Genomic DNA, 21,782 nt, shown 5'->3' with positions numbered 1-21,782 from the left:
TGTTGCTCAGTCTATGTTCACTAACGTAAGCCTATGCCAGCACAGTTGCTGCCTTTGCTCTTGGTGTCAGTAAGCCAGGCCGTCCACGTACCACACGTTTATCAAATACCGTATGACTTCAAATTTACATTTTTCTTGTCACAGGAGAGGATTTCATTTCACTTTAATCCATTGTTTCCACACTTGTTTTTTTTAAAGTTTGCATAGTGTTGTTTAACTTGTATTTCTGGTTTAAATAATTTGTGTTAATTTGTTCATAACGAGAAGATTATCTTTAGATTTAAAAAAAAAACAAAAAAAAAAAAAACCAATTCCAAAAAAAATAAAAACAGACTGAAATGATTTGCAAATTTTATGAAATTTAATTAAACCATATTTTATTCACAATGAAACATAGAAAACATCAAATGTTTAAACTGAGACATTCTATTATTTCATAAAAAATACTCGCTTAATTCAAATTTAATGGCAGCGACATGTGATGGGGCAACAAATGGCTGGAAAAATAGCTCATACTAAAAAATACAACTGGAACTAGTTTGCAGCTAACTAGGTTAATTGGTAACAGATCGTAACATGAGCTGGTATAAAAAAAGGAGCATCTTAGAGAGGCAGAACTTCTCAGAAGTAAAGCTGTGCACAGGTTCACCAATCTGCAAAGAACTGTGTTCACAAATTTTGCATCAATCTATTTTAGAGTAATGGTCTTAAATGTAAAATTGAGAAGAGTTTCTCGTTATCTCAGTACATAATATCAGCAGAATATTCAGAGAATCTCTGTGCACACCAATAAGGTGAAAACTCAGTATTGGATGCCTGTGATCTTCGCGCCCTCAGGCAGCACTGCACTGAAAACAGGCAGGATTCTGTCACAGATCACTGCACAAGCTCAGGAAGACTTTCAGAAATCACTGTCTGTGAACACAGTTCACTGTGGCATCCACAAGTGCAGGTTAAAGCTTAATCATTCAAAAAAAAAAGAAGCTATATGTCAAAATGATCCAGAGACACAGCTGTTATCTCTGGGCCAAGGCTCATTTATTGTGTAAGTCTGGTCAGAAGGTTCCTTTGTAAGTGCGCATGCGCTATTAGCGTGCTGCCTGCTGTAACCCTAATTTACTTCGGGATTAATAAAGTATTCTGATTCTGATAATTGCCAAGACAAAGTGGAAACTGTTCTCCAGTCAGACGAGCTGAAATTCGAATTTTTGGTGGTGGAAAACATGGATGCTATATCATCTGGATTAAAGAGGAGAGGGACCATCCAGCTTCATCCATGTGCTCAAAAGTCTGCATTTTTGATGTTATGAAAACAAGAACAGAAAATGTGGCACATCATAAAACGAAAAACACAACAAAGATGATCCAAGACTGTTGAACAGCTAGAATCTTCTATCAGACACAAACAGGACAAGTCCGCTCCCAAAAAGTCCAGCAGCTGGTCTCCTCAGTTTCCAGATGTTTACGGACTGTTGTTAAAAGAAGAGGTGATGCTACACAGTGGTAAATGTGGCCCTGCCCCAACTTTTTGAGATGTGTTAAGGCCATCCAATTCATAATGACTTTATTTTCTTCTTAAAATGGCACGCTGCCAGGTCAAACATGTGATATGTTTTCTATATTTTGTTGTGAATAAAATATGGGTTTATGAGATTTTCAAATCATTGCATTCTGTTTTTATTTACATTTTTGCACAACATCCCAAAATGTTTGGAACAGTATTTACAAAAGTGGTCCTTTTGAAAGACTCGGCCTCTCTGCGATGCTCTTTTTATAAACAAGTAATTACTGGTCTACTAATAATAAAGTTCAATATTGTTTTTATTTATCCCATCGTTATGTGCAGCATATGTAAAATCTCACACCAGAGTGACATTTCAAAATCCTGGAAAACTTGTGTAGTGCTCAACAAATGCAAATCTCAGTTGAATTCATAACAGAAATGATAAAAAGTCACTGATCACACAACTTCTAAAATGTGATGCTCACCATGATCTGTCTATATTCATTTACAATACACCAAAGAAACAGATCTGTCTCATAACATGTCTGCATTGCCTCTTGCTTACTTCCATTGTTATCACGTTATAAGATCCTTTAGCATCCAGTTGAACACACAGCCATTGCAGCCATCATTCATCACCCCGGGGCCTTTTAACCTAAACCAGCAACAGAATAAAAAGAGCAATAATTCACCTCACTCATTTTGGATGGGACTTAATGCAAGTTGCTGATTAATGCTGGTAAGGGCACTTGAGGTTTTGGAAAACATCAAGGAAGCTCGTGACTTCATCCCGGTTTGTAAGCTCTTATAACTGAATGGCAACAGTTAAGCAGCTTTGACCCACAGCTAGAAGGGTTTTCACCTCTTTCTGTGGATAAATGAGTTGGGAAAATTGTGATGGGACACCTAAGGTATAGGCAACCACAGGTTACGGACAGGGAAAGGAGTGGTCTGTCTGCCGGACCTTGAGGTCCCATCAGGTCTGTATGAAAAAGAGGCCAAAGATCAGGGCCAAGTCACACGCTGGATCTTGTTCTTCACTTCCGGAGACTTCAGTGCCCCCTAAAACGATGGAGGATAAAACATAAACAGGCATTATGAACTGCATATTTTTCTTTTTTTAAGAATAAAATGATTTTTTATTATAAATGTCCTTACAGATTCTTTAGAATATCTCCAAACACACAAACAATATGAACACTTGTGGATTACTTTCTTTGTGCATGAATAACTGAGGAGAGAAGTTCCTACCGACGTATTTGCTTCTCGTTCGAGGTTTTTTGTGTCACTGCTGCGCTGACTGGATGGAGAGGAAGATGTGTTGCCTGAGAGTTTGCGGATGGGGTTGGAAAGATTTGCTGCTGGTGGAGGTTTTAACCTGTCGTTGCTTCCTATTGACACTATACTTCCCTCTGGTTTCTTCACTTTCAGTGGGCCAGAGTGAGTGGAGCTCCCATCGTACACAATCAGAGGCCTCTTTCTACTGTGGTCACTGCTGGAGCTGAAAAACCATATTAATCAGTTTCTGAAATGCATTAATCTTATTTTAACATTACAGGCTACAGTTTTCTTTTGTTTTGCCACATTTACACCTGGACTGTGTCTGTACGTGTTTTCCAGATACTGATATATATTCCATGGATGAAAGTTATTGTTTCTGTTTTACAAACTTTTGAATATGTTGTTTTACATGTATTTTTATTCCTATACCTTGCTGAAAGACTTCCAACCAGGACAGAAACTGTTAAAGCTGAAAAATGTGCACCAACATCATATCAAAACCAATGATTTAAGAATGGGATGTCACTTAAGTTCATACATGTGTGAAGCCAGATGAGCAAGTACTTTTAGCAATATAGTGCATCTGTCCAGAGTTGTTACGTCTGTGGACTGATCAGTGAAATTACAGTAATAACACATTCGTTTCGCCTTTCATAGAACTGGGCAAATTATTTGGTCCAAATTCTAACATCATAGTCAAATTATCTATATGCAGACGGCCTAAAACTGCACATGAAAGTACTAAATATCTGAAGCTGTGGACCCATACTTGTCTGACCGGTGAGCTACCGGCGTTTGCTTCCCTCGGCTCTTCTCCATCCTCCGTCCCCAGCGGGTGTTGGGTAAAGTCCTCTGCGGCAGAGGGATGACATGCCGCAGGTAGAGCTCTGTGAGCTGGTCCCTGCTCCCACAGTCTCTGGTACTCACGTTTTTCTGATTCAGAGAAAAATATCTCCACTTTAAAAATCACAAGCAGCGCCTCGAGTTGAGTGTACTTAAACAGTAACCAGAGAGGTGTCTTGCTTGTTAGCTTGCATGCTAACATTTCCGCATTCTTCATTTATTCTCGCATCAAATCACATTTCTAGAGCTCATTTTAAAACACCGACTTACCTCATTTAAAATTAGCCTCATAAAGTCTTGAGACAACAACTCAGGGTGAAGCAAGAGATCCGCATCCGAAGTACCAGCAGCCTTTCCATTTTGCCCCGTGGAAGTCGCCATGTTTGCTTTTCTTCTTCGCTGTTGGAGGTATACGACAGTTTGCATCCTTGAGATTACAGGAATATTACTGCCTCCTACTGGCTTTAGACACTTAAAACCGTTTACATATTTGGTATGTATTTTTTTAGTAGTGGTTATTTTCCTCTATAATTTTATTTTATTTCAGTTAGTTGTATTACTTTCAAAAGTCTATTTCTTATTTTTATTTTAGTTAACAAATTTTTTTTCATATCTAGTTTTAGTCTAGTGTTAGTTAACAATAATAACCTTGATGAGCATCATTATTTTGGGGGTTTGTTTGGTTCTGTTTTTGTTTTTGGCTCATGTGGATCTTATTTTTAATTCTTGGATGAAAATACTTTTTTTGCATTTCATAATCCTAAAGCATGCTCTGGTAGGTTGAGATCAGTTGACTGACTTGAAGAATATCCTATTTCTTTGCCATGGGAAACATTTGGATTGCAGTATGCTTTGGTTCATTATGCATTTGATCTGTATGATAAGTTTTGCAGCAGAGAGTATAGTTCTGTTTACTTCACAATTAATCCTGCTACCTCCATCAGCAGTCAAGCTGAAAGTCTGCACTTGACTTGCTTAATCCTCTGGGGTGGTACGGGATGACATAAAAAAAAACTATACCACTGTCGTGGCCCTTTACAAATAATGCCCTTGTGCAGGGCTTGCTCTTTTAATGTAATGAGCTTTCTCATTCTACATGTTTTATCGTTAGAGAGGAAGAGAGTCAAAGAAACTTTAATCAAAAACTATATTTATTTACATATCTTATGTGACATGATAATGCAGTTAACACTCATTCCTCTATAACAGAAACATTAAGACTCATGAACCAGCTGACAGAGGGCTGTGTTTCTACACAGATTTCATCAAACACTTTTTAACAGTGGTCTGACTTTCATCTGAGAACATCACCAAACATCAATACTGTAATTTGTTTTTGTTTTTCTGAATCTTAGCACATAACTGACAACATAATTATTATCAACGGTACAGCTTCAGACTAATGAAACAACAAAATGACAGCTCAGGGACAGCACAGGAAACAGAAAAATAAAGCAAAAATGGAAGATATAAAAATGTTTTTTTGAATGTCAGTATGTTTCAGAAGCTTGCGTGACCATGAAGCTGAGTGAACACTTTGACTTTATTTATTAAAACAGCAGACAAATGATTGTCACCACCAGATCAGTTCAGTTGTCAGCAATTGTGATTTTCACATGACCTTCCCCAAAAGGAGGGAGTCATGGGACTGTAAATGCTCCAGTTTCAATAAAGTTAAAACCAATTTGTTCTCGTGGTAACATTTTTTTGTTCACAAGAACTTTATTACTTTAAAGGGAACTTCAGTAACATCCCATTGCTTATCAAAAAGTTAAAAACATTAGACTGCATTGGGTTTCCTCTCTGTGTCACACAGCTGACTGCGTCTCACTGCAAACATAGATATTGCTGGGCCTCACTCTTCTGTGGCTCCTGCCCGGCACTCTGGGACACAGTCTGCAGCTTTTCGGAATGAACTCCTGACAGGCCTCCCTGAACTTCCTGATCCTCCAGCAGTAGATGACGGGGTTGAAGACCGTCTTCAGGTAGCTGAGCCACAGAGCGCCTATGCTGATGGGGTAGAAGACTGAGCTGTAGTAGAACTGCCGGCTGAACACGGCCAGCAGGCTGACGATGGTGTGAGGGAGCCAGCACACTGAGAAACCAACAAAGAGGATGAGGATGGTGGTGAAGGCTCGGGTTTTGAAGCTCATGTCCACCTTGACCTGAGGCGGCCGCTGCAGCCCGGTAAGTCTCATTTTGCTGACTTGGTTTAGGGCTGGCAGACAGGAATGCTCGGTGGTGTGGTTGTGGATGCGCAGGGTGTTGCGGCGCACTGTGTTGAGGATGCACATGTAAGAGTACAGCATGACAGTAAATGGCACAAAGAAAACCGCTACAGCCAACAGGACTGTGTATCCACGGTCTGCCAGGGACTCGCTGTATCCCAGCACGCACTGCGGTGCCCAGGCGCCCCCGATACCTGCCGCGCCCGCCCTCCACCCAACCACTGACGGCAGGGACACACACAGGCTCAGCACCCAAGAACCTGCGATCAACAGTTTAGCTCTGTGCGGGGTCAGTTTGTCCTGCCGCTGCACAATGATCAGGAAACGGTCCACACTGATAATGAGGAGGATGGACACCCCCTCCAGGACGAACAGCCAGTACAGCATGATGGAGGCGCGGCAGAAACCGCTCCCAAAGCTCCAGTCTGCAGTGGCCACGGTGACTGCAGTGAAGGGCATGCAGAGCAGAGAGAGCATGATGTCTGAAAAGGCCAGAGTGGCAAGCAGGAGATTGATAGCAGAACGCATGGCAGGTTTCTGGTAAACAATCAGACACACGATCGCATTGCCGAGGAAACCGATAGTAATCATAAAGATCATTATGGCTGCCAGGGTCACACGGAGAGTGACTGATATGAGAGGAGTCGTAGCTTCTGATGGGAGGCTTTCTGACATTTCCTCTACGCTGTTCGGGTCCATGCAGTTACACTCCTCCATGAAGCTTTCATTACAAAAAGCCATAGCAGCGATTATTCAGGGATATGAGACCAGAAAAGGTGAACATTTCTGGCTATGCCTGTGGTTCAGAGGTAAAGCTGTCCTCCAGCAGTTGAGATTCCATGGGACTACCTGTGATTAAAAAAAGACAAAAAAACATTCACATAAGGCATTTGACTGAAAGAAAAACAGTCAAACACATTAGTAGGATGAATCAGAGATTTTAATGGATGGTCTCTTTAGAAGCTGTGATAAATGTGCCCAAAAACAATAGAAAAAAAAGGAGTCTAATAACTGATCTATTAGTCAGTGAGAACTGTAAACATGAAATAGTGAGAGGAGGAATGACGTCCACTAAATGTGATCAACCCAGAAACACACCACACTAAGAGTTACAGCCACACGGGACAGAGATGTGTCGTTCACCGGCCTCACTGAGGTTGATGATTAACAGCCAAGCTGCTTCACACATGAATAGAAATACACACATTTACACATCACCCAGGGTGTAGTCAACTGTCAGCTTAGCAGAATTTCGCTCTTGGTTAATGCTACAGATGGTGACACATTTGTGATGAAACAGAACCTTCTTCAAGAGGGCCGCAGTTTTTACTTCCTGCTGCCGATCGAGGGACCAGAGTGTAGAGATTTAGAGTTAAGGCTGTTTTGAGGTCACTATGGCATTCACGTCCCCCATGCAGCCCTCCAGTCTGGACAGGTATCTAGCACCTGGGCCTAAGGGTCCACTACCCCATGCTATATTGCCTTACTTACCTACTCTGATTTCAGCATCCAATCAGCAAAATGTAACCAAGCTAACATTTATTCGAGTATTTACCTCTCAGGATATCTTTGATGAAAAAAGCTGTGTGGCTTCAGTTGTGTCTCGAGTCCCTGTAACACATCAAAATTGTAAATATGCTGCATAGTTGATAAAATAACCTAAAATAAAAGAGGAGCCACGTGATTTCAGATCATGGGCCCATCTAGACAGGAAAAGTGAAAATATGCTTTTTTAGTGACAAACACACAAGTCATGGCATAGTGTTGCCGGCTGTTGCCACGGCAACAAGGTCAGCGGCTCCATGGCAACAAGCAGCCCTTACTCTCATCTCTTGTACAAGAGTCTATGACAAAATATTTTCTGGATCACATGATTCGCCGAAAGACTTTTTTTTTCCCAAGACGCAACCTCACAGTCAGAGAAGAAGACTCCCTGACCGCTCGCCTCTGTCTTAAAACCAGATCACAGCTGTTTGGTGTCAGCAGTGAAGAAAGTCACATGTGGAAAACAAATCAGCCTGTTTACTAAGACAATAACAATTTCAATCCTTCACTTGTACTGCATACCAGTGATCTTAATTATGCTGACTGCTAGCTGCAGATCTGCAGGGTGGCCTAATCTTAAGGCATCTAAATACTCTAAAAACTCTTATGATGCACATATGATTTACGGCTGCTCTGATCATAGCTGATATTTACTGGTTTACACCATGCCATCATCTCCATGTGCTGATTCTCTCTTTCTTCATTTCTTTCTTTTTTTTCTTGTCATGGCTCCTGCACCGACCCTGTACAGCCTGTTCTTGCCTTAACATGTAACAGCTTTCACACACTGGCCCGTCGCAACAGGCTAAATTTTGCATATATTACACGCCAAGACACAACGCCCTGTTTTTCTCTGCGCACTGCACTACACAATGAACCATAAATGAACATCTGCAGGTGCTGACGGGACTTACCTTGACTATTACCGGGTTGTGTACTCGTCTCTCGTCGAGCCAGTCAGCTCGGTGACGGTGTCTCTCCTCCGGAGCCTGCTGAGGTCTTCCAAAAATATCCCACTTTGAACATTTCACTGCCGTATCGATCCCCACCGTGCCGCCTGCGGATGATGCTGACGCCAGAGGAGCAGGTGGTCTCACATTTAAAGGAGCAATGTGTCAAAATTGACCATCCTTATCATCCTAATCCTTATTATTGTTACGATTAGCACGCTCAACTGTAGGTATAGTGTGGATCGAGCAGTTGCTGATGTGCCGAATATCCGAAGGAAATGAACGAATTTTTAAAAAATTCACGACGGTAATAGTTATTTATTTACTTCCAAGATTTACATTAGTATGACATACATTAATGTTCAAAAGTATCGATCTACACCTGTTCATCTTTGGATTTCGGTGTTATCAGTCCCAGTGCCACAGGCGTTTCCTATAGAGTCAGGCCCTGAGCCATGCAGTTTGCCTTTATAAATATTTGTGAAAGAATGGGTCGTTTTGAAAAGCTCACTGCTATAACAGGAAAGTGCCTTTACAAAATTTCTAACCCTCTTAGATATTCCACAATCAACTGTGAGTGATATTACTGCAAAGTGGAAGCTTCTCAGTCACAAAGTGGCAGACCATAGAGTTGGTGCTGAGGGCAGAGCGTATAAAAATAGCCAGGTTTACTGAAGAAATTCTAAACCTCCACTGCATTAACATCAGCACAGAAACTGTGTGATGGGAGCTTCATGCATGGCCTGTAGGTGTAATGTGTGGGTGGCCCAGTACATTTGATTGCATGTACCAATATATTATATATATTAGTTTTGGGCATGATAAATGTTACCAGCCACGAACATAGGCTATTTGCAGCGTTTTGGTTTTAAAGGGCATTTTATTTTCTGTTCCTAAACCCATGCAGTCAGCAAAATGATAAGTTATTAATCCCTTACAAAATTTATAAAACTATACAATAAATGAAAGTAAATTAAATTAATTTAAATATCTGGAAATTCGTGGAATAAAAAAATTATTTAGTTTAACCCAGTTTTTTCCAGGCTTTGTGATCCCTCATGCAGCATATTCACCTCCGTTCTTAACCGGTTCAGTTCATTTCATTCCAGTTATATTTATTTAGCATTAATTCACGACAACAGTCACCTCAAGATGGTTTGTATTTTTAGGATAAACAGTCTTTAATGTTTGAAAGAAAACCCCAAAATAAGATGATTCCTATGAGCAAGCAGTTGGCAACAGTGGGAAGGAAAAACTCCCTTTCACTGGGAAGAAACCTCCAGTCGGAAGAACCAGATTCAGGCAGAGGCAGGATGAGGTGAGAGACAAGAGAGCATCGAGAGACAGCACAAAAGGCACACTATGGGAGAGAGAACCAGCATTTTATAACCGCTAATGATTAAATCCAAAGTGTTGTGTAAAACAAGGACAGTGAAGACGAAGCTCCCAGTTTCGGCCTGCTGAAGCATTGCTAAGCTAATCAACGAAATACTCTCTTTGGATAATATGGTGCTACTATTTAAGATAATAAACACTCTTCCTAACCCTGGCAGATCATTTATTGTATCGTATCATTTTTTTTTAGTTGTATTTAGTTTTATGTTCGATTTTTTTTTTCTTTTCGTAATTGCTTTAAACTTGTTCATGATGTTCTTTTAAGATGCCATTTGAATTTTATAGCAGTTGCTTGCCGTGAAGCTGTATCCATAAAATCTCTTGGCTTAAGTCAGTTTTCTGCAGAATTCTTATCAAATAATCTGTAATGTACATATTAAAATTTATACACGAAAATAAATTAACTGTATCCGGTTGTGTTGTTCAGTTTGACTAGTTTGCATCAGTATTCAAGTCTGGAAGAAGATCTGAGCATGCATTATTTATTTTGTCCAGCAGATAGCAGCATTGCACTCCGGTGGGCTTTAGTTGATGAAAGAATTTTGTGTTGGATGTGTGGGTATTTATGATTTAGCTTGGGCATTTACTTCACATGTATTTAAGGTTGTACAACAATAGGAACATTAATAACAATGATGTAAGCATGTATGACTTTATGGTAACAATCTCATATGTTATTTTGATGCAGCATCGATGGTGCCCTGACAGAAGTGCAAAATAGCACCCACAGAGCCAATAATTCAAACGTTAATCCATTTAAATGTTTTGGGGTTTTTTTTTTTATTATAAACCTGGTAAAATTACATACACACATACTTACATTCACACACTCAGCATGGAGGTTGAGACTCTTTTCCTGGGCATGCTTGTCTAAATTGGCATCATGCCCATGTGTTGAACATGCCCATCAAACAAGTTCCACTCCACCGATCTGGCACATGCATGCTCGTCACGTTCAGTGGCACCCACACAACACAGAGCTCGCTAGTGAGCGAATTCATTTCCCTGTCCGTTATTCCACAGATGTTTGCTTTAATTTCTTCCTGATTGAGAGACTTCGGTACTCCATCAATCACACACAGGCAAAAAAAAGGAAAAAAAGAAAACACGGGCAAAGTGAAAAATGTCCAAATCTGAATATTCAGTGGGGAGGTGGAGAAACCCACACGAGTAACAATATTGACAGAGCCATGTTGAGCCATTTAGAGGGGAGGCAGTCAGACTTTTAATACACTCTCGTGCAAACAAAACACCTAAAATGTGCTTCTTTTATTTTGCCACCTCTCATTCAGGCACGCTGCTGCTTCTGATTCCAGGAAAGTGTTACGCGTGTTTAACCAGTTACATGTTAGACTTTAATCAGTAACTGATCGCTGCATTGTTAAAATAGCTAACACTAAGCACTGGGAGACTGAGAATGTGTAGACCACGGTAAAATGGTTAAAACTTTGTTGGATATGAGCAGGTGTGTGCATTCTGTATGTGACTGTGCCCAAACTGTGAGCCACAAACAACAGCCATTAAAGGAGGGGATTATCTCATGGTAATTGCTTCATGTAAAGCACCTCCGACAAGGCTTTAAGAGCAATTATGAGCAATTATATTACTTGTTATTATTGGAGAGAGGTAATAACATCTTTAGCGTGCAACTGCACACAGCCCATGGCTCAGAGATGCAAGAAACAATGCTATAATGATAAATAATGCCCTCACAAATGCAGGCAAATGATGCACTTTTGTGTGAGCTGAGCTGTGTCTGTGGATTCAGGAGTTTGGGGTTCTGTCAGGATACTGTAACATCATCAGCATGTACCTTCAGATCCAAGCATTGATATTCAGTGTAGACACCTAGCACTGTGTGATGACAAACCCTTTAAAGGGTTTTTTATCCCCCAATTCCAGCCTTATCTCCCATCTTTACATCGCTAAGCTTTGAGGGGATCACGCGGCAATCCTGGAAGCTTATATTCTACCTCTATTTTCATCTGAGAACTTAGGCTTGCAGCTCAGTAGGGATACATCATGTTAAAAACCATACGAAGAGTAAGCAGGGTACCACCTGTCCACCTTTATGTGTGGCTTTTGTGATATTACTGTGGCAACTGAAAGGATAAAGAGCACTTCCTTGGTGAAATTGGTTTTCGTAGCAGAACAGTATGCATATTTTAAACTGTTGTATCCTAGTGACATGATGCTGACAAACAGTCCATAGGAAATAATTATAATTTAATGCAACAAATAATGATAGTTCAATATTTTTAAATGGTACAAAAAGCTATATATACAGTGCAAATACACAAAAATACAGCAGTTGTGGTGATGTTTTCTGTATTTCTGTAAAAATATCAACTAATATGTTATCTGATGTTTACACAAGACTATCAAGTTATATAAAGGAGACAAATGTAAAAGGGACTTTTTGGAATTGCCCTCTGCCAAATTAAAAAAAACTATTTTCACCACAAGGGGGCGGCATTTCGCCAGTTGGGGTATTGTTTCCGAAGACACGCTTCCTTTTTTTAATATTTCTTTTTCGGCCTAATCCCAATTTCATCAACACGCTTTACCTTTTACTGGGTAACTACTGCAAATAAGAGTGTTTTCTTGGATAACCTGCCTGGTTCAATAAATGCCACTTTTATCCATTACACCACCTTCTGATAAAAATAGGTATTGCATTAAATAGGAAAAATGTTTAGAAATGTTGTTTGAAGGTTTTAGACTTCTTTGAAATGCGAGATTTCAAGCAAATGAGGCATTAATATGACACTTGCATGGACCTTGAGTAGAAACTTTGGGATGTTTTAGGTTTTATTTGTGCTGAATTATAGAAAAACTTCACAAGGTTTCACAAGGTTTCACAAACTTTCACGCACTGCTCCAAAAACAGAACGGTTCATGTGTGTTTATAAAAACTTTCTCAGGAAGTGAAACAGCCAAACTATCCCATTCATCCCTTATTGTTTTCCTTAAGCCTCTTTGAAGATTGAAAATTAACCTAGTTTGACAATCGCTGTATAGGCGGACCTGGAGAAAGTTATTCAAACCACTCATTTCTAGTTCTTGTTTTTTCAAACAGCAAAGTCAGAGTGTGCCTTAAATCCTGCCAAATATGCAGTGAGGACGCAAAGAGTGACAAAGGTCCCAAAAATGTGTTTGTACATGCTCTCTTAAGACAGGGTGTCCAGTGTGGAGAGGACCAGAGCACACATTCACATTGTAATAAGTGTAACATTCATAGTAATCCATTAACTCCTAGGTTTGCATTTATTTCTCACAGCTCTGCCTGGTTTATCAACAGCTACTGCAGCAGCTGACCTTTGACCTCCCTCCAAGTTTCACTGCAACTGCACTTCTCGGTCACTTTTTCTAGGAGTACCTATTATCTTTATTACTGATGTAACATCAGCTTGTGTGTGAGTGTCTGTGTGTGTGTACTGTGTGTCATTCTTATGTGGATCAGAAGCAGACAGAAGAGACACAGATTGCTTTTCACAGCCAGCGTACTGCGCTTCTTGCTGCCTATCTGCCAAACCCATCATCTGTGGCAAAAGATCCACTGCCTTGTGTCACTCCATCTCGCTGTCACCTTGGCAACCGCTGCCGAGGTGAACTGCCAGCTGGGGTAGTCGACCTCCATTGGCTGCGTTCCATCGAGCTGCAGTCCACAGCCCTGCAACAGGATGTTTGTGGCTGGACTGATATGCAGAAAATCACACGTAAATGTAGAAACCAGGCTTATGTGATCGGTTCAGCAGGTATTCGCAGGATCAGCATCACTTTAACAAAATGATGTGGTAGATTTTTGGGGGGTTTTATGCTCAATGTAAGAATTAATTAAATAACAACAGAATAATTAAGGCTGCTATGGTGCAATGTGTGGTTATTTTTCGCTATCAGTCCATCACCTAAATAATTTCTTAGTGAACCAATTTAGCCACTTTTCTATAGATTGTCATAAACAGGGAAAAATGGCAGAAGTTTGCACAGATGATTTACCAAACAGACATGAAAACAATGATAACGAGACGCCTGAGCAAAATGGACTGACTATGTCATTTTTTTTTTTTGCCTTTATGACTTCTTTGTATCTCTTATAGGATATATTGTATATTATATCAAATTCAAATGACTCTGATGAAGAGATTCTGTGTGTTTATATATATGCATGTCTCTCTTTGTGCGTGTGTGTGTGTGTGTCCACATGGCCCTTAAGAATAATGCTCCGGTATCTAACACAAGGTTTATGTCAAATTTATTAAATAATTGGTCTATTCCATGAAAATAAACACAGTGGCAAAAAATAAATAAATAGTCCATATCACCACAATACACAGCAAACTTGTACATAACCTTAAGAGACTGTTTGCTAAATGGAAAAGGATTAAAGGAAAGTACAAATATTGGAATAACTGTAAATCGCTTGTTGAAACCTTAAACTGTGCCACAAAAAAATAAAAAAAATTTAAAAAATCCACCGACACACAACACAAAGTGAGAAACAGGTTTGAATGAAGAGAAATTATTGCTCATTAGAAACAACCCAACACTGGATAAAGCGGTGTGTTTGATTAAAAACGTAGGTTATAGTTCAGTCTAGCATGTGGGACATCAGTTTCTGCAGCATCACAAGGGAACTATTATTTTTACAGTACAAAGATATGGAAATAACTTGTTTCTGCTCGAATATCTCCGGTTTTGGTGACCAAACATTTCCTTTAAATAACTTTCAGTTGTTTTTTGTTCAGATTTAATTTAGACCGAAATATAATTTTTTGTCCCAGAGGCTGTTTCAGGGAGCAGAAAAATGCCAAATAACGATGCATAAAGGGCGGTTGTGATGTGTCCAGTCCTGATATGAACATTGGATAACAATTCTACTTTTTGGATCAATGGTGGCGAATAAAAAGTTAATCAAAGGTTTCATTGAGACCCATGTCTACAAAACAGAGGCTGTTGTTCGTGTTTCATCCCTGTTATTTTGGGACACTTTCACGTATCGCTGAACAACCTCTTGCACTCTATGGAGGGAGACGGTGTGTCAGGTCCAATGCTACCCACTTGTGAATATGCGTCCTCTGGAGTGCGCGGAAGTCCCGGCGGCGTCATGCGCTTCTCTTTCTGCCTGCGGTTGCAGAACCAGACCCTGACCACCTCTTTCTCCAGCTGCAGAGTGTCCGCCAAAGAGTTGATCTCCTGTGCGGAAGGTTTGGGACACTTGAGGAAGTGGCTCTCCAGTGCGCCTTTTACGCTCACCTCGATGGAAGTGCGCTTTTTCCTCTTCCTGCCCTGGGTGGCGATCTTATCGATGCTGGTCGGGCTCCCAGTGGTGGAATCAGCCTCTTCCAGCCATTTGTTCAGCAGGGGTTTCAGCTTGCACATGTTCTTAAAGCTCAGCTGAAGCGCCTCAAACCTGCAGATGGTGGTCTGTGAGAACACGTTGCCGTACAGAGTGCCCAGAGCTAAGCCCACGTCTGCCTGGGTGAAACCGAGCTTGATCCGTCGCTGTTTGAACTGTTTGGCGAAATGCTCCAAGTCATCGGACGTAGGGGTGTCCTCGTCTGAATGTGATTCGTGGCCCAGACCGTGTTGCTGGTGATGGTGCGTGTGATGATTATGATGGTGTTGGTGGTGATGGTGGCTGCCGTGGTCCAGCCGAGGTGATTCTCCGCGCACCAGCCCCGAGTGCATGAGGCTTTGCCCGGTGTGTGAGCTCAGCATCCCGTTGACTGTAAATCCTCCTGGCTGGGAGTAAATGAGGGACTGTTGCTGCTGCTGCTCCCCCTCAGTGATGCTGATGTGCGCAGTGGAGGTGCCTCCCCAACTTCCCGTGTGCGCCTGGTGAGGTCCTAGATGCGGAGACCTGTGGTGAAGGGCTGAGCCCGAGTGGAGGTCGTCCCTGCCGGCGTTTCTCTTTACATCCTGCGGCTGGGAACTCGGGGGCCACGGAGAGCCGGTCTCCGCTACTGCCGCTGCAGCGGCGGCCGCTGCGGCTGCTGCATGAGGCAACGATGTCACCCACTGGTGGGCATGGCTTAGCATGTGCCCCCCGTTGCTTGCTACCATGGCTCCGTGCATGAAGTCGCTCTGCACCATCTTCACTGAAGGGTCCCCTCTGTATCCACTAGACACCGTGGTCACAGCGGTGCCGCCCGACTGCATACCACCACCCCTCCGGTCAGAGTGAAGGACCGGGCTGGATAAAATCCTGCTGCTGGCTAGGTATGGGCTTGAAGTGGCAGTTGCCATCTCCCAAATCATATATCTTTTATTTCTCTTTTCTTGTGTTTGAGTAAAAAAAAATTAAAATAGTCTTTGCTCTAATCCATAAATAAATTCTGTCTATTTCACTCTAAACGAGTTTTCTTTTCTTTTTCTTTTTTGCCCAATTAGTGGGGAAAAAAGTGCCAAATCACTCCATTGAGACGTACATTATATTTTCAGTTAAGCAGCATGCGCTTGCTGTAACCAGTGTGGCAGAACATGCTCTCTTACGTATTCCTGTGCGGCAAAACGATAGTTTCACAACTTTTCTCTGTCCCGGGAGCTCCGGCGTGCGTAATCCACAGACTTAGTGGTCGCCTATGAAAAAAAACAGCCTTTTTTGCTCCGTGAAAACTGAAGAGTTGATACACAGTCTGCTTGCCTATTCACATCTCTGATATAAACGCTTCGGGTTAGACTAAATGACTAAAAAAAAAACCTTTAAAGCGTCTGCTGTCCTCTCGGTTATTTAGTTCACTGCATCTGCTCTACCCGGTGCGTCCTCTACAGAGCGAAGGAGACGAGCGTGTGTTTACGTTGTGCCAAGCCTGCGTATTCCTCTCCATTTCCATCCAATTACAACAGAAAGGCTCTCCAGAGCTCCCGCTGATTGGACGCACAGGCAGAGAGGAGTTGGTGTGTCTCACAGTTGAGCCTCGGGTGCACAGAGTTCTTGCTGAGGGAGAAAAAAAGCAACAATTTGCTAGAAAATTACAATCAAGCCGAAAAAAATAGACCGAACATGGTTTGACTGCGCGTTAAAGTATAGCCTGTGAAGCATGTGAAGAAAAACAGGCAAGTTGGGAAGTCATCCAACAAAACAAACCTTTTCCTAAAACTAACAAAATAAAAGCGAAAATAATTATGCTTAACGTTATTATTATTATTATTGCACATATTTAAGCAGCTCTGAGTCACTTAAGTTGACAAAATAATATCCGTCACGTTTATCTCCGAGTATCACACAGAGCAGCCGAGGCTTGAATCAAGGATACTCAAGTCGGCTTTGGGAACACAGGGGGGTTTGGACGCCTCTTGCATCTTAATGCGTTCTCCCTTTCACATGGTAAAGGGAAGGCCGCAGTGGCGTGACGCTCCGCACTGGCGAGCGCTAAAGCTGCACAAAACCTGCCAGCAGTTTGATTTTTTTACCCCCCCCCCCCCCCCCCCCCCCCAAAAAAAAATGAACACAACAAAACAATTTCAGTGGGACGTTTCCATGCCGAGTCAGTTTATGGATGGGCTGTTAAATGAAGGTGTCGTTGGGGATTTTCTACCACGGGCTTCCTTCTTCGCATTTACGGGCCTTGAGAGAGAAAAGCCATCCACTGAGACACATGGTGGTTTGTGACTGGTGGAAAGAGCCAGGTGCGGGCCAGTGAACCTCCGGCTAATTTGTGTTTTTCAGCAGATTTATCTTGGATTTTGTCCAAAAGGTAAACGACAAGTATTCACAGGACCCCATTCCCAAAGCAGCAACATAAACTGAGTTACAATATTTAAATTCGCCTTATGTTCAGCAGTCATGTGCCAAACTTTTCTGATTTCAGGATGTACTAAATCGTTAAAAAAAATCACGCATAGCAGTATAAAAAGAATAATAAAAACTTATCAGCTAAAGTAAATATGGGTAGAAGATTATATACTGATTAGGCTGTTGTGCACAGAAGTTCTGAAAGGAGAATTAAAACAAGGCAGAGCACTTTCTGCTTATCATAAACTGACTGAGTGATGCACATATATGATCATTCTATAAACATTTGAGAAAAATGTAATTATTTTGTTAAATTGTGCATCATTTCACAAAATTAGCACCAAAACTGGTAAAACGGTGTAGGTGGGCAACAAGCTCCAGCAACTTCCTATTTAGGGGCAGAGAAAGCACAATAACACACTTATTCAGGCAATAACCCAACTTTCAATATCAGAGCAATTTTCTTAACAAAGTATTTTCAAGACCATAAATAATCAGATGCATTTGAATGCCAGATTGAGCAGTTTTTCTCTTAAACCTGTGTGTTTTTGTTGATATATTAATAAAGTAGCTAGTTTGAATCACAGCATTCAAGAATAATCAGAGTACAGTTTTGTAATTATCTATCTATTCGGGGGGTTAGGTGAGAACTGTTAATAGTTGCAAAATAACCTGTTTGATCTTCATAGATGTTTCCTTGCAGCCCGGTTTGCACTTTTCAAGTTGCTAAACTTTAAAACGAGCAAACACTAGAAAATGCAAATGTAAGAATGAGTCCTCGTAATAATCCAAGTTGTGAATGTTTACTTTTTTGATAGATAATAGAGGTGAAAGTGTTTTTCTGGCCTTTCCGAATAACTTAAGAGATACTTAAAAAATAAAGCCAAAAATTGTGCAAATCCCTGATACCCAAAATGTTTTGCCCAGTTGGACTTTTTTCCAAGCTTCATTTCCATCACATGTTTGCAGCTTTTGTACTTTCAGGAATTTGTAATAAAGATAAAATGATAAACAATAGAAGATTCAGAAAAAAGCAGTGAGAGTACCAAACAAAAACACAGTCTTGCACTTAATTATAAGGTGGTTCTTCACTCAGAGCTTTTAAAATCAGTTTATTGTTGTCTCGTATTTGGTAAAACAGGAAAACAAGAGAAGCCGTACAAAAGCACCACACTGCTTCACGTGTTTTGAGCCCACCAGCATAATGTAGAGAAAACCAGACGACTCAGGCAAGGCAGTAATGTTTTTCATGTGTTGTGCTGCCTGGTCACAGCACTGGGTCCTCTATTTGTTATTCATGAAGGAAGCTGGGTGAAGAGGCCTTCTTATGATGCACATTTTTTCTCTCTGTTCCCTCTCCCTCCCTCCCTCGCTCCCTCCCTCTCCATGGAGCTGTTTGACAAGTAGGAGAATAATCTGTTTTAGTTGCAGCGAACGCCGCAATTAATCCAGCATAATGAGCGTGACACCGTCAGCTAATTGACATTATTGTTTCTTTAAGATCATCCTCAAATCATGAAGACGGTGAATTTCTCTCTCTTCCTCCCCTTTTCTCTCTCTCCCCTCTCCTGCTCCTCGCCCTCTGTTGAGTCTTCAATATGCAGATCGGCCATTTCTGTCCCCGGGCTATTTTCTTTGGTAGACTTTTGAAATATGCTAATGCTTCCAACAAAAATTGCGAAAGAAAGAGAAAAGGAAAAACCTTCATCTGGGCTCCAGGAGTTTTCCACTCAAAGAAACAGATGATTTTCTCTCATTCATACTCTTTGTTTTTGTTTTTTTTTGCTTTATCACTTAAGTGTCCGTCTAATTAAGACAAAAAAGAAACAGAAGCCATGCAGACAAAATAAAAACTCATTACCAAGGATGGGATGCTGTTGCCACATTTATTGAACTTAATATTTTCTGCAGAGACTATAGCAAGATTCTCCTGTTCATGTGCTTTGGCTGTTTTTAGATGATATCCAGCACTTGAAGTTTATTTTTAATAATTTGTTGTACACGTGCGCGGCTTGCTGAAACTACAAGAGCAGGCAGACCGTTGGTTTTTTCTGCTGTGAGACCTACTGTGGTATTTACAGATGGAACTGTGCTGAACGCTGCTGCTGCTGCTGCGAGAGAGAGTGAGAGAGAGAGAACTTATCTTCCATGTACTCTTTTTCATTCCACCTCTTCAGTGTCTTCAGTGGTTCTGATCATGAATGTGTTTGACCTTCAGCTCTCCCTGAGTCAGAGAGATCCTTCACAGCATGAGACTCTACCCACAACCCCCCGCTGTGTGTTTAAATCAGAAGCAGAAGCAGCCACGGAAAGCGAGAGAAGGGAAGAAGTAGAGACAAAGTAGTGTAGTCGGGGAAGGATCTGGAGGGGAAATGATCAAAGTGCATTCATCTGCAAAGTCCTCATTCGCAGAGACGTGCAAATATGAGGATAAACACGGCCAATGATGCTCAAATTTAAAAGCAGATGTGTCTAAGTTTTGGGCACATGTCTTAATGCGCTGTGATGTGATGTTTTAAACAAACATGATTCACCGGGGGATGAAAAGTTTGCTGGGACAGCTGTCTATTTCCTTACTGCATTTGATGTGGTGGAATTACAGCAGAGAGAAGCTAGAAGGCAAGAAAAGAAGGAGAGCAGTCATGTTTACAGCACTGGAACTATTGTCAATTACAAACCCCTGCTGAGGCTTAAATGATGACACCCAATGGACAGATGTACTGGTTAAACACTGTTATGGGCTGGGCCATTATGCATGAATGGGGGGAAGTTAATGTGTGAAAATTACATTCATTAATCCCAGCGGATAATTTGAAAGGGGCCAAAGTGACAAGGAAGAGCAGAGAGAATAGAGCAGGGAAATAGCACAAAGACATCAGTCAGTCCTCTTTATCTGAGTGTGTGTGTGCACCCAGGTGCTTGCAGGTGTGCGCAGAGGTGGGCATTTACCTCTTTCTAAATGTCTTAATGCATTAACATAATGGTGAAAGGTGTTCTTGGAATGACATCACAGAAGTCAATGATTAGTGCTTGTGCTAAACCAAATGTGGGGAGAACAGCAACATCTGTGCTGTCACTAAAGAAAAATGGAGGAAATTGAAAAAGCATGAGACTTTTGGGGTTTAGGATACTCTGATAAAGGCACAGCCTATAGGAAAAATGTGGTGTTTATATTGCTGCAAAAAAGAAAGAAAAGAAAAAAGTAAAAACATGTAAACTGGGTTAGATAAAAGGAAGCTTTAAAGTTTTTAATTTCCTTTTAGCTTTTAGTAAGGCTCATGAGCCCACATGGAAATTTAAAGAATCACAGCGTTGCTGCCTTTGTGGTTATTTTTGTGTCTTCTAACACATGCATCTCGTTTTTAGCCATGTTCTGTCTCTTCAGATACAACTGCAAAAATGTATGACAGAGAAATTTAGTCAGGAAATACCTGCGACTCTGCAGCCTGTGGCTACGGACAACTGTAGCCCTGTACCCAGGCCGAGCAGCGAGCCAAGTCAAACAGCCGGTGTCCCTGAAGGCCCAGCCTGGCCGAGTCTGGCCCGGCCTCCGCCTTTCATGAATGGACAGATTTCTCTCTGAAGCTCCCACCATGATCCACGTGATTATAAAGGCTCTCTGTAGTTAAGATGATTTCTCAGGTGGGTTTAGGGGAAAAGAAGGAAGTTTCACATATTAAGTGACTTTTAATACAGAGCAGCGGCCGAATGGTTTGTGGCATTTTTGATTCACAGTTCTGCACTCTGGTAGTTCATGGATCAACGGGTTTAGTAGTTAAACAGGTAGTTAAATCCAATTTTGGATGATTGAGGCATCAATTAACTAAAAATAAAGCCCAGATTGTGATTATTCCACTAACTGAGAAAGTAGCAGATTTATAACAATAATTATCTGGAACAGTATCACCTAAGAACACTGTTGAACATGCCTGTGTTTTAGTGAATACATCAGCACTAAGTGGTGGCGTGCAGATCAGCTGAGACATCAATCAAGACACCTTACACGGGAACGTAATTAAATAAATGTAATGAATACCTCCAAACCCAGCGGGTTAATGATGTCACGCAGCTTTGAAATTAACATGTACTCACTGCGCAGTGAGGACGATTTCACGTTAACACTCCAGAGTTCTCATCACGCACTCCTGGGAGAAAAGAGACAGGTATTTTTAGTTTTGTGAAAAAGTTTGAACCTCTCGCAAACAATAACCCTTAACTTTTCACTGAAGGGCAACACGCAGCTTTAAGTCGAAGGTTTAGGACATGAAAGGCAATTTGTTGTGTGTCTTTTTTCATGT

General features: G+C 41.2%; 3 protein-coding genes across 5 annotated transcripts; all 3 read right to left on the bottom strand.

The window, feature by feature from the left end:
- Positions 1 to 421: 421 nt before the first annotated feature.
- lg16_19h2orf49 (linkage group 16_19 C2orf49 homolog) lies at positions 422 to 4,020 on the bottom strand. Of its 2 annotated transcripts, XM_063498132.1 has the most exons (5): positions 3,899 to 4,020; positions 3,555 to 3,718; positions 2,756 to 3,005; positions 2,469 to 2,566; positions 422 to 2,159 (listed from the first exon to the last, which is right to left on the bottom strand). In XM_063498132.1, exons 1-4 carry the CDS (start codon positions 4,007 to 4,009, stop codon positions 2,510 to 2,512), a joined length of 582 nt encoding a protein of 193 aa, XP_063354202.1. In that variant the 5' UTR covers positions 4,010 to 4,020; the 3' UTR covers positions 422 to 2,159; positions 2,469 to 2,509. The 2 variants fall into 2 exon arrangements, with proteins under 2 accessions (XP_063354202.1, XP_063354201.1); XM_063498131.1 differs by having other exon boundaries at positions 422 to 2,566.
- A 788-nt stretch (positions 4,021 to 4,808) lies between these two features.
- Positions 4,809 to 8,468, bottom strand: gpr45 (G protein-coupled receptor 45). 2 transcript variants are annotated; one of them, XM_063499107.1, is made up of 3 exons: positions 8,316 to 8,468; positions 7,412 to 7,467; positions 4,809 to 6,705 (listed from the first exon to the last, which is right to left on the bottom strand). In XM_063499107.1, the coding sequence occupies exon 3, from the start codon at positions 6,595 to 6,597 to the stop codon at positions 5,437 to 5,439; it is 1,161 nt and encodes a 386-aa protein (XP_063355177.1). In that variant the 5' UTR covers positions 6,598 to 6,705; positions 7,412 to 7,467; positions 8,316 to 8,468; the 3' UTR covers positions 4,809 to 5,436. The 2 variants fall into 2 exon arrangements, with proteins under 2 accessions (XP_063355177.1, XP_063355180.1); XM_063499110.1 differs by lacking the exon at positions 7,412 to 7,467.
- A 5,524-nt stretch (positions 8,469 to 13,992) lies between these two features.
- pou3f3a (POU class 3 homeobox 3a) lies at positions 13,993 to 16,646 on the bottom strand. Its single transcript, XM_063498030.1, has one exon. The coding sequence runs from the start codon at positions 16,005 to 16,007 to the stop codon at positions 14,739 to 14,741; it is 1,269 nt and encodes a 422-aa protein (XP_063354100.1). The 5' UTR covers positions 16,008 to 16,646; the 3' UTR covers positions 13,993 to 14,738.
- Positions 16,647 to 21,782: the final 5,136 nt, after the last annotated feature.

Source organism: Pelmatolapia mariae, linkage group LG16_19, assembly GCF_036321145.2.
Source record: "Pelmatolapia mariae isolate MD_Pm_ZW linkage group LG16_19, Pm_UMD_F_2, whole genome shotgun sequence".
NCBI classification, from domain to species: domain Eukaryota; kingdom Metazoa; phylum Chordata; class Actinopteri; order Cichliformes; family Cichlidae; genus Pelmatolapia; species Pelmatolapia mariae.
The sequence above is the reverse complement of the archived record's forward strand: the minus strand, read 5'-3'. Positions and strand labels throughout refer to the sequence as shown.

Coding starts and splice junctions, on each gene's coding strand:
- lg16_19h2orf49 (XM_063498131.1), bottom strand. CDS start 4,009: ATGGCGACTTCCACGGGGCAAAATGGAAAGGCTGCTGGTACTTCGGAT. Junction 3,006..3,554: donor GTAGCTCACCGGTCAGACAA/GTATGGGTCCAC, acceptor ATGGTTTTTCAG/CTCCAGCAGTGACCACAGTA. Junction 2,567..2,755: donor AACGAGAAGCAAATACGTCG/GTAGGAACTTCT, acceptor CCATCGTTTTAG/GGGGCACTGAAGTCTCCGGA.
- gpr45 (XM_063499107.1), bottom strand. CDS start 6,597: ATGGCTTTTTGTAATGAAAGCTTCATGGAGGAGTGTAACTGCATGGAC.
- pou3f3a (XM_063498030.1), bottom strand. CDS start 16,007: ATGATTTGGGAGATGGCAACTGCCACTTCAAGCCCATACCTAGCCAGC.